The 12,051-nt window shown below is 34.7% G+C and overlaps 1 protein-coding gene across 1 annotated transcript in view; it reads left to right on the top strand.

Annotated features, from left to right (window-relative positions):
* The window catches only part of LOC106469107 (dachshund homolog 1-like), a 49,008-nt gene that overhangs the window by 8,671 nt on the left and 28,286 nt on the right, over positions 1–12,051 (top strand). The window contains exon 3 of the mRNA XM_022397532.1: positions 2,365–2,665. Within this exon, the coding sequence (XP_022253240.1) occupies positions 2,365–2,665 (301 nt within the window). The remainder of the gene's footprint in view (positions 1–2,364; positions 2,666–12,051) is intronic.

The raw sequence follows: 12,051 nt of genomic DNA on the forward strand, positions 1-12,051 counted from the left end.
TGATCAGAGAGAGTGGTTTGGACATTTGTACAGAAATACTTAGGAGTGATCAAATTTAATTTCGCGCCTCTGAATGTTTTGGAAAAAGTTATGTGAGCTGACTGTTTGAGTCACATACAGATTCATAGCATTAATAAAAAAATACTAGTTATTTTCTAAAAGATTTGAATGAAAACTTACATTTGTGCTTCAAGAATTTGGGTTTTCTCCTCAGAAACCAAACCTAATATTTCAGAAAAAAAAATCGAAAGCAGTGTGAATATTTTTCAATTCATACGATATCGAGTTAGCGTGTAGAATTCTGGGAATTAATTTTTAAATTACCTATAAGATGGCGCCACATTTAGATTTGTATATTTATACAATCCCCATATATTTTGATTACCATATCCATAACGTGAAGTTATGTGCTAATTGTTTTGATGTTTGTTTTTGTTTCATTTTTGATTTAACTTAATATATTTTGGCTAGAAGTAAACCAAGGAGGATAAAATGTTGGAATAAAATCCCATTTGATTACAGATGTATCTATCATCTCTCCCACCGTTCCGTTAGTCTTCTCCTCTCATTTCGTAGTTGTCAACATATTTGTAACAATTAGTGAGTGGCTATATTGACTGAGTATCGTATGACAGACACAAGTTAGAATTTGACAGTAACAAATGCGTAATCGATTTGCTGTTATTTTTGGTCAACACGAGGCACTCAGAAATGAGATCCGTGTATGTAACCCATCTCAACAGCGAAAGGACCTCATAACGTCCTCTGGTGGAAAATTATTGCACCATACCAATCCAGAGCTAATAACAAAGTAGAAATAGCATGCTACAACAGTTTATATGCCACTGCTGTGAAAAGAGCCAGTTTTATAATGAATCTATTGCACTGGATGCTATAGCTGTTGAAGAACATGAAACCTGGAGTGTCTCTATCCTGACGCTAGAATAAATATACAGCACAAGATAGAGACGGCACTTGCGTAACTGATGTAGGAGACGTCATTACAAGACATATGAAATATTTGCCATTTGCTGCTTTATAGGTGTAATTACTCTTCCCTTGTCGGCTGTATATCACTGAACTCTTTAATTGAAGGTTGGCCCTAACAAGAATTTTACAGCATATCCTGCTATTAAGATTCATACTGGACCAATAAGACCGTGAAATATACATGAAGAATATGGTCATAACCAACTGACATACGAGTTGTCCAAACACATAGATCGATGTAGTAAAACATATAAAACTGTGCTGTGTACTGTTTACCATAGTATATGTACACATAAATGTATGCCTGACTCTGTGTGAATGTATGTGCAGCAAGAAGGAATGAACTGGAGCGTGTCATAGGCGCCCCCCTTCCTGACACGGCCAAAATTTCCCACAGTACTTAGCGGTTTATTACGTCCAGTAGCCTCTGAAGACATAACTAATAAATTATAGTTATAGCTACTTTGTCTCATCAGAATACGTCCTTTGGTTAATGGTACTAATTTAGCAAACCTGCAAGAATATAAACTATACAGAACGATGTCGTGTTCTTCTAAAAACGTCGTAATGCTGCAAAATTTGTGTTTTAGGAATAGTGTCATAAAGTCGTAAACATAAACTCCTGATACAAAGCAGAAAATAACAAAGATTGGCAAGAATAAAAAGAAATGTCTGTTAAATTACTGCTATGATTCCATAATGAAATGTATTCTCAGGTACGAGGTATGAATAATTCAGGTATAAATTATTTTTATTAAATTCCATGGAATAAGCCCGCGCTCTCTGGAGAAGGATGCTGAATCTTATTTTTTGGCATTATAGTTCTTATATATATATATATATATATAAACTTTATTAATTTTTAAGCACAAACACTCAAGTCAGCTTGAAATACGTACAAATACATCTACAAACTTGAGTAAGCACAGCACTCCCCCTGGTGTCGGAGTCTTGAGTTAAGATACCTTTGAAAACCATACCGAATTGTATTTATCTATTGAAAGTTTATGTTAATAATATCAAAATATAGGTGTTTAAATACCCTTAGTTTTGTCAACACGGAAAATCAGGTGTTGAGAAAATGTGGACATCAACTTTCACCAACTACTTTAATAACGTTACCGTTTCTATTTACAATTTTGGCCACACTACCTATGTTTTATGTTAATAATATCAAAATATAGGTGTTTAAATGCCCTTAGTTTTGTCAACACGGAAAATCAGGTGTTGAGAAAATGTGGACATCAACTTTTACCAACTACTTTAATAACGTTACCGTTTCTATTTACAATTTTGGCCACACTATCTATGTTTATGTTAAAGTGCGATCTCACATCCAATTTTAGAGTCTCTAAGTGTCTTTTTTCTATACAGGCGACCATTTGGACAAGGCGTCATTGCTCCACAATGGCTATAACCAGCATATGGTGGCACAAGCTGCAGCAGTGGCTGCCGCAGCGGCAGCGGCGACAGGAGCCCCCCCACACATCAATCCATTGCCATTTATGGCATTAAACCATCAGGTATCGCACCACAGCATGATTCCTAGCACAATGTCTCCATCCCTCTCAGTTCCATCTAGTCATTCTCATCTCCATGGACTTTCTCACCGAAGTGATGGCGCTGGCGTCAAAGATAGAACCGGACATGGATCGGACATTCACTCTTCGAACAGGTCAGTTTAAAGTTTTTTTTTTAAATTTTGAAAAAGGTTAGGTTAGGTCGTAGTTTAGCATATTGGGTTTGTTTGTTTGCTTCAGAAGGCAGCTAGTCAACAGAACCCACCGCCATCTTTAAGACAGCCTCTTTTTTGACTAAATAGTGGGATTTGACTCTCATTTTTATAACGCGTCTATAGCCCCAAAATGCGGACCATGTTTTTACGGTGGTGAGACACGAACCGTAAATCCTCTGATTCACAATCCGAGCACGATAACCGCTTGCCTAGGCTAAGAAGAATACCGAGAGAGTTCTTTTTGACCACTGAATATCGTAAAAAAATATATAAAACACTAAAAAAAGTTGTTTTTTAAATATTCGACTTAAGTAGTACTAACAAATATCCAAGAGTCAAAGACGCTCAGCCTAGTCTTGCCACATTTCACATGTATAATTACAGCTTTTAAAACTCTTTATTTTGATAGGGAAGGGGGCGATAATCTGTGTTAATGTGCTTTTAGTTACACACGCACATATATATAATTAGATAGCGAACGTTATATTAACTCGAAGAGACTAATTCATTTTCTAACATGCGAGTATTAGATTGCCTTACCCGCCCATTGTATCTGTGGCATCAGATGTCGCTATTGGTGTCCATATGCTCGGTGTCAACTTCCTTGTTATCCTATTCTTTCAAGCAAATTCTGCACGGCTTTCTATACATGTGTACGTAGCTCTTTTATGTTGATCGAGACACGCCCAGAGTAATTGTGAAGGGATACTTTCTGGTTGGAATGAAACGTGATTGAAGAAAAAAGTCTAACGAAAACCCTCATTAGGCCTAATTACGGTTAGAAGAAAAGCCGACTTTGTAAGGTTTAAGGAAACATTTATATTGATTACTACAGTTAGAAACGAAAATAAGATGTCTTTATTCGTGTTCTGAAAAGTTTAATATTATCATGAATTGGACCAGTAGTTTAATAATTGTGTGAAAACATGCGTGTTTGTGTATGTAACGATAATTACAGACCCAATTTAGGAAAAATCAAATAACATACCAGTCATCCAGTTCTTCAAATTAAGCTAAATCCCGTTGAGTGTTATTGGTTACACTCTAGTATGATATGAATGTTAAAAGAAGTAAAAATGTTTACCTAATAATTGTTTCGTCCGAAACGCTATAGTTCTCGAGTTGATAAACATCTTCTAAAGTAAGTCCGCTACGTGTGGAAGTAACATTAATTTAAAACCAGTACTTAGGTTTATTAGATTAGATTTCTAGAGCAATTTATATGGAATGAGTTGTGATGTTATTCGTCTTTTTATACTAGTCACATAAAAACTGTAAGTTTTAAAATACTTTTTTGACGTTTCTTATAACTGCGAAACGTATATACACTCTTTCTAAAGGTTACACAAAATGAACACCAAGTTTGTTCTGCGCCATCTTAAGGAAATTACGCTTATACCTCTAGGTCATACTTACGCTCCCCTTGCGCCTTCTTAAGGAAATTACGTTTATAACTCTAGGTCATACTTACGCTCCCCTTGCGCCTTCTTAAGGAAATTATGTTTATAACTCTAGGTCATACCTACGCTCCCCTTGCGCCTTCTTAAGGAAATTACGTTTATAACTCTAGGTCATACTTACGCTCCCCTTGCGCCTTCTTAAGGAAATTATGTTTATAACTCTAGGTCATACTTACGCTTCACTTGCGCCTTCTTAAGGAAATTACTTTAGGTCATACTTACGCTCCCCTGATACAAGTTTTCATATTGAGTGAGGTCCTGTTAGCGCCCTCTGGTAGCATATAAAATTTATGCATCGGTAACTTTAGATTTTATCAAAAATCATAATTTATATAATGAACCTTTTTTTATTGTTCATTCTATAAGCTACATTTATAATTTTAGTGCATGAACCTTAAGTTATATTTAAGTTCTCTGGTGCTAGATGTTTAAATTTATATTGTATTTAACTTCCTGCGGAACATCTTTTAAAACAAATTCCAGGTCCTATGTATTTCATTATATGTAAAGAAATGAAGTTAGGCCTACTAAGAAACTGCTAAATATTTTTTCTTAACAACTCGATATAAGGTTGTCGTTGCACAACTGAACAGATATTTTAACAAACCATGCGAGTTATCTTTGCTTCTATACGGTTAAACAATACCACAAGAGGGCGTGATCATAGCTAAATTCTTCTTGCACAACGAGGATAAACATAAAAAGTTAGGTATGTTTATAATTGAAGTGTCTTTAGTTTTCAAACATTGTTCAGCTGTGAAAAGTCAGCTTTATGACCAGGCAACTCGTTAAATAATAACAAGAACCCAACTAGTGGGTCCGACAGGTCTTTTTAGAACTCAACTAATGGATCCGACAAGTATTTTCAGAACCCAACTAGTGGATCCGGTATTAAACACTCCTCCATAATTCCCGTAGTCGTAAGGCAACTTTCTTTACGAGTCCTCTCAACAGTGGAAGGAAAGTTTTTTGTTTATGTGTTTTTTCTTTGGCCTGGTAGGGGGTTCCGCATGTGAATATGGAAGGACGTTAACCGTAATGACCGTTATGATTAAGTATTTCTCCACTAGTGGCGCATAATGAGCTGGTACATGTCCGATTAATTAAACTTCTCTCTTAACAAGTAAAGATTTTCATTCGGCGAGTCTACCCACAACAACTAATAAATGGGCATCTAAAACAATAAAATAAAATAATTAATAACACGATACGCAGGTAAATTATGCCATTATTCGGTCGTTATCAAAATGTTCGTATTGTTTAAATACAATATAATCAGAATTTAGTTGTTTTCAAATCTATAAAAGATTAACTTAGAGATTACAACTACTGTGATTCGAAGTATTATAACACTACACAGGATTTATTGCATTTAATTAAATAGCGAAACAATAAACATGAATCCCATATCAAAAAAATAAGCAGGGGTTTCTCTAAAAATAGTCAAAAAATGGGAAATTATAATGAAACTAAAGAACCGATTTCATTATTTATGTAATTTTATCATTTTAGGGAAAATATAAAAGAAATAAAGCAAGATGAAGCGTATAAAACGTTTTTTTTCTTCCAAGTGAAACTACTATGTTGTATTTGTAACAGTTTCATAAAAAAAGGGTTTCTTCGTATTCGACAGATGGGTCGGAAAAGTAGGCGATCAAACAAACAAATGAAAAAAAGGCCAGTTTGCAGTTGAGCTTCTGGTAGGATTTTTATCTGCTTGCCAGTTAATATAAGCCGGAGGAATGATGGATTACAGTCAGGACCTAGTCGACAACAAAAAGGGAATTCAACTCAGCGAAGACATTAATCATCAGAGTGGCACTTCGTAAGACAGAGGCGCTGCCATTGGTCGGTTTGTGTTTTACAGCGCTCCCAAGTGTCAGGCTAGCTTAATTACTCGAAACTGCAAAGACGGATCATCACGAAATCGTGCAAATTTACCCAGTCACCCTTGGCCGGTTATGAACTAGGAAAATGCATTAATAGAAGAGACTGCTGTCATTTTAGTAATCTGAAGTTTGCAGAAATCTTTTTTCTCTGAAATGCTAACTTTCTCCACTAATTCCGGACCTACTTATTTATCCTCAAACCCGATGAAGGATTGATATGCAAATAGGAAGATTCTCTCGGAATATACATTTGCTCCTTTTAAACCTCCACCCTGCCTTGATTCCTTAGTCTCATTAAGTCTTTCATTTATGTCAGGCAAGCGAACGTCATTAAATAAAATGCGAAAGTCCACAAGATCTACAAGGCATTACAGGCCTGACATATCCGCCCACCTATGGACTAATGTATAGGAAAAGTTGGTACAATGCCTTTAGCAACTCCTCTTAGAAAACAAACTTTGCAATGGCTCTTTACATATCTTGTTTGACTTTCTTTAGAAGTAAATTTGAAGCAACAAGATAATATAGAAAATGCTGAATGTACTTATAAACGAGCACAACACACACACACACAAAGATTAGCAGTTGGTTGACAGTTTGGAAACACACACAGACACACTTTTCTGGTTAAGACGTGTGATTCATTGATCTATAACACCCTTAAAACAAGGACAAAGGTAGCTGGAAAATGTTGTACGGTTTTCATTAAGCTAATGATACAACAAGAGATCAATATACTGTAACTTAGTGAAGCGTGTTTAATGAAGAATATTTCAACTTGTGTTATAAAACAGTAACTTCAATTTAATATATTTCACACTGAACTGTTTCTGGATATAGAAAATATTAGTTTCGCAAATTAAATGTTATATACATATACATACATCTGTTTGTATCAAAACCCGAGTTTTAGCGTTTTAAGTCTGCAGATTAACCGCCGAGCCACTGGGGGCATATACATATTTGAAAACTGAAAATGTTATGAAATTAGGGAAAAACCATAAAAAGGGAAAATGTTATAAAATTGGGGCGATATATGTGGAAAATGTTATCAAATTGGGGCGGCGTATATGGAAAATGTTATCAAATTGGGGCAACGTATATGGAAAATGTTATCAAATTGGGGCAAATGTTAGCAGCCAAATGGTAAAATATCATAGATATCAAGAGTTATTCCTAGTAGTTTTATTAGTTGTCTTTTGATTGTGGGAATGTTTTACATTGTTTGGGGGAAGGGGCGGGTAGTAACAACAAAGAATTCGTGCATTGCTAAACTAGTTATAAATATCTATATATATATATAGCGTTCTGTTCATGGACAGATGTGTATGAATCTCATATACTAATCTTAAGATCTTCTTGGAAACGTGCAAAACCCGTAAAATTATATTATATACATGTGTACCCAGCCACACATACATATAATCGGAGAGTTAATGTAATCTGCATAACATCGATTAAATAGCAACGTAAACGTGAAACCGTATAAAAAAGGACACAAGTTACAGAATGGTGTTGTAAAATATGCCCTTGTAGAAGGTATCCGAAGAAGTTCGTACCACACAAATGTACTGTACGACCATATTTCTATTACAACAGTAGTACAAATACGGGTGATCTCATCCAGGGATTTACTTTAGTGTATCCCAAACTTACAAGGCTCTAATGATCTTGTTCTATCTGTTTCTAAGTAATAAATACCAAATTTCTCTTACAACAGTAGTACAAATACGGGTAATCTCATCCAGGGATTCACTTTAGTGTATCCCAAACTTACAAGGCTCTAATGATCTTGTTTTATCTGTTTCTAAGTAATAAATACCAAATTTCTCTTACAACAGTAGTACAAATACGGGTAATCTCATCCAGGGATTCACTTTAGTGTATCCCAAACTTACAAGGCTCTAATGATCTTGTTCTATCTGTTTCTAAGTAATAAATACCAAATTTCTATTACAACAGTAGTACAAATACGGGTAATCTCATCCAGGGATTCACTTTAGTGTATCCTAAACTTACAAGGCTCTAATGATCTTGTTCTATCTGTTTCTAAGCCATAAATAAGTACGTTTTTCTTAAGAATGTTGTGGATAATCTTGAACATACAGCGGTGTATATATATATATATGTCCAACAGCTCCTGAAAAACAAAACTAACTTTTCTGTTGTTAACCATTGTTTTTAAACCTATTTAAAGCAGGGAATGTACGTGTTGTTAAAATGTTTAATCAATTTTTTTTCAGGGTATATTTAGGTCTCACGAATTTTTCGTTTCTCCCTGAGGTTTACGTTATTGTTTTTTTTCAGTTCTATAAAAAAATCACCTTTTATGTATTAAAAAAGCTAGTTTTACACTACGCTTAAAGAAATATGTCTTGAAAACGTAAAATGAAGTTTGGAGAATAACAGTCGAACAAGAGAAATAAGATTATTATACATCTTAAAATACTTTTATCTGCATTAAGCTTAATATACTACTGACTGTAGAGAGACGTCATACTGTAGCATTATAGCGTAATTTTTAGTTAAGTCTTTTGAATAAAATGTACTATGTTATAAGGTTAAAATAAAATAAAACTTATAATAGAATAAACATTCATCCTAGAAAAAACAAAAAACAAACTTTCTCTTCTTTATCCAATTTGCAATTTTAATTCAGTTGGATGACTTGTAGGTAGAGTTTAGTAAAAGAACATCTTGACAGCTGTTCTTTTTAATTCGGAAATATTTGTTTGTTTGATATTAAGCACAAGGCTACACAATGGACTATCTGTGCTATGGCCACCGTGAATATCGAAACCTGATTTTTAGCGTTATAAGCCCTCAGACTTACCGCTGAGCCACCGGGGAGCAATTCGGAAAGAACCTTTAATGATATCAGTGAAACCATAAGGTCACTATAGGATCAGACAGGAAACGCACAATATGATTATATATGTATGAAAGCCGACTCAGAAATCGTGTTGAAATACGTGTACGCTTAGGCCTACTTAATTACAGAATCTTTTGTTTCTTAGCTGAATAATGTAGAAATTTTTTCTAGTTCGGTATTCCGAATAATGATAATGCCATAACAAAACTTTTCAAGTTATGTTTAAAAATAAACACATAAGCCTAGTTTAACAATTAAGGTGCTTAAATCAATAAATTTGACAACCAAGGTGTTTATTGTTTGTTTGTATTAAGCACAAAGTTATACAAAGGGCTATCAGTGCTCTGCCCACCATGAATATCGAAACCCGGTTTCTAGCGTTGTAAGTCCGCAGACATGCCGCTGTGCCCTGGGAGGCTAAGGTGTTTAAATCAATAATTTGACAACTGAGGTGTCTAAATCAATAAATTTGACAACTGAGGTGTTTAAATCAATAAATTTGACAACTGAGTTGTTTAAATCAATAAATTTGACAACTAAGGGGTTTAAATCAATTTCACGTTCTGAGATTAACCAACATTATCCTGTGGCACTTGATCGCAAAACTTTGTCTGTAAGTTGAAAATAGCCATCGCATCACCAAAAACGGAGGATACAACCAAACATTTAGATAAAACCCAGTAAATCGTTTTACAACAAAGTAAGTGTGATGTTGGAATTTCGGACAACTCAAGTAACATGTAGATTAATGGCTGGTATTAACCAATGTTAACAAAGAAAGACGTTCTTTGTGGCTTACAACCCTGCTAACACGTGTAATTTTCCTGCGTGTGATGCAGACGTTGGGCCTCCTCCATCAGTTTTCCCTTGTTCACCCAAGTCCCCCACCACGTGCTCTGTCCTCTTGATGAATGAAACAGACTTAATCACTCTGCCCCATATCAATTCTCATACGGTACCAAAAAACGTTGAACATTAAAAGATCTTAGGGCGTCTGAGAGATACGTAGAAGGAATTTTTTCATCATCAGTAATCCAATAATTAATTATATTTAACTAACGATCCATTGTCATTACGGGTTTAAATTTTGACTCCCACAACTAAAAAAAGAAAACTTGTTCTGTAATCGTTTATCTCACGCAATCGGACAGATTCGTATTACTTAAGGACCGGGTAGTAGTGTACATGCAGAAATAGGCTTAGTAATCCCCTTTTTTCAACCGTAGTTTAAAAGACGATTCGGTTTCTTTGTAACATTTCACTACAAATATAACTACTGTAGCGCCATCTTATAAGTGATTCGTTAAGAATCTTTTCGTTCTTGTGGTTATGAATGATACCAGTTCTGGTTGCTATCGTCATTTTATCCTGCTATGTTAAACAGAAACGAGTGTGGTTAGTTTCTGTTTAACATAGCAGGATAAAATGACGATAGCAAGGGTGTGGTAGTTTCTGTTTAACATAGCAGGATAAAATGACGATAGCAAGAGTGTGGTTAGTTTCTGTTTAACATAGCAGGATAAAATGACGATAGCAAGAGTGTGGCTAGTTTCTGTTTAACATAGCAGGATAAAATGACGATAGCAAGGGTGTGGTTATTTGTATATATCATCTTTGTGAGGTTAAGTTGTTATTTAGTATTTAGTTAGTTATATTTACACTCTCCCATGTACGGTTTTAATTAAAAGCGTAATAATCCGAAAAGATAAGCACAGACTTCAATCTGAATAAATACCTTTCTTTAAGCTAATCTTGTTGTTCAGTTTCGAACACTTTTGTTTGAAATAAGGTTCGTTTTATTGTATACTGTTACTGATAGTCCGATAGATACAGAATTTAGCCAGTAGGCGATAAAACTCGTAAACTAGAAAGTTTTAATTATAGTTGGGAGTTAGTGGGTACACTAAATTAATATATTATTGTGATAGAAAAAAAATCAATTATAAGCAGTAAAAACTAGGAATAAGTTTCTCTTTCGGATATCCGGGTTTGTGTTGACAGTTTGATTTTAAAATATCATAACTATTCTCGAAATTATAAAACCCCAAAAAAGATTGATGTTTTTCAGTCACAGGATTAGGGTAAATTCCAAGTTAGTTATACGACTAGAATTTAGCACTGAGAAATTATAGACTAGAGGGAAGACAGCTAGTCAACAGTACTCAACGTCAACCCTTGAGCCAATCTAATCTTCCTTCACTCTTATAGTGCGCCCATAGCCCCGAAGTGTAGAGGGCGTTTGTGCATCAACGGGACGCAAACATGCATTCTCAATTTTACAGTTCGGGCATGCTAACTATTGGTTACACCCAATATGAGAGAGAAACAGATAAGGTCGTGGCTGGAAGGTTTCTGCATTTTTCACTACAGATCGTTTTAAGAATTTATGCTTTTTTGTTTGGATATAGTATTTCGACTTATACACTCTGGAAGTACACTCTCTGGTAGAAAGAACAGGATTTTTTTCAGTGTTAATTATAAAGTTATAGCTGAGAAGTGAAGAAACATCAAGTTATTTCTGCAAAGAGAAAGAAATTTAAGTTTATGATTTATATTGTTATTTCTGTTAACCAAAAATGTATTAATTAGAACAAAAGTTAATAATATCGTGTATTTGTATGAAGGACACAAAATGAAAAATTAATGATACTGGAACTTAGAACCAAGTAGGTTCCTTAAGTACTTATATGTATTTTCTTCAAACGTACTCTTCGTGTGAACGTGCTTTGTAGTCACTATGAGAAGTACCTATACACTAGATAGGTAAAGTGAAGAAAAAGTGTCACTGGCCACTATTCCCTTCTTCACATTATATAGCAGCATGATAGCAGATGTAATAAATAAACTGAGTATTCCGAAAATTGTTTAATTTCGAAGTCTAAGTTCAGGGGAGGTCCAGTTCAATCTACACTTTGACCAACGCGTATTATTGGGTTATACTAGTTTCAGAGTATAACCCAATAACACACGTTGATCAAAGTGTGATATTGGGTTATACTCTGAAACTAGTATAACCCAATAACACACGTTGATCAAAGTGTGATATTGGGTTATACTCTGAAACTAGTATAACCCAATAACACACGTTGATCAAAGTGTGATATT

This window comes from Limulus polyphemus, unplaced genomic scaffold (assembly GCF_000517525.1).
Source record: "Limulus polyphemus unplaced genomic scaffold, Limulus_polyphemus-2.1.2 Scaffold3308, whole genome shotgun sequence".
NCBI classification, from domain to species: Eukaryota; Metazoa; Arthropoda; class Merostomata; order Xiphosura; family Limulidae; genus Limulus; species Limulus polyphemus.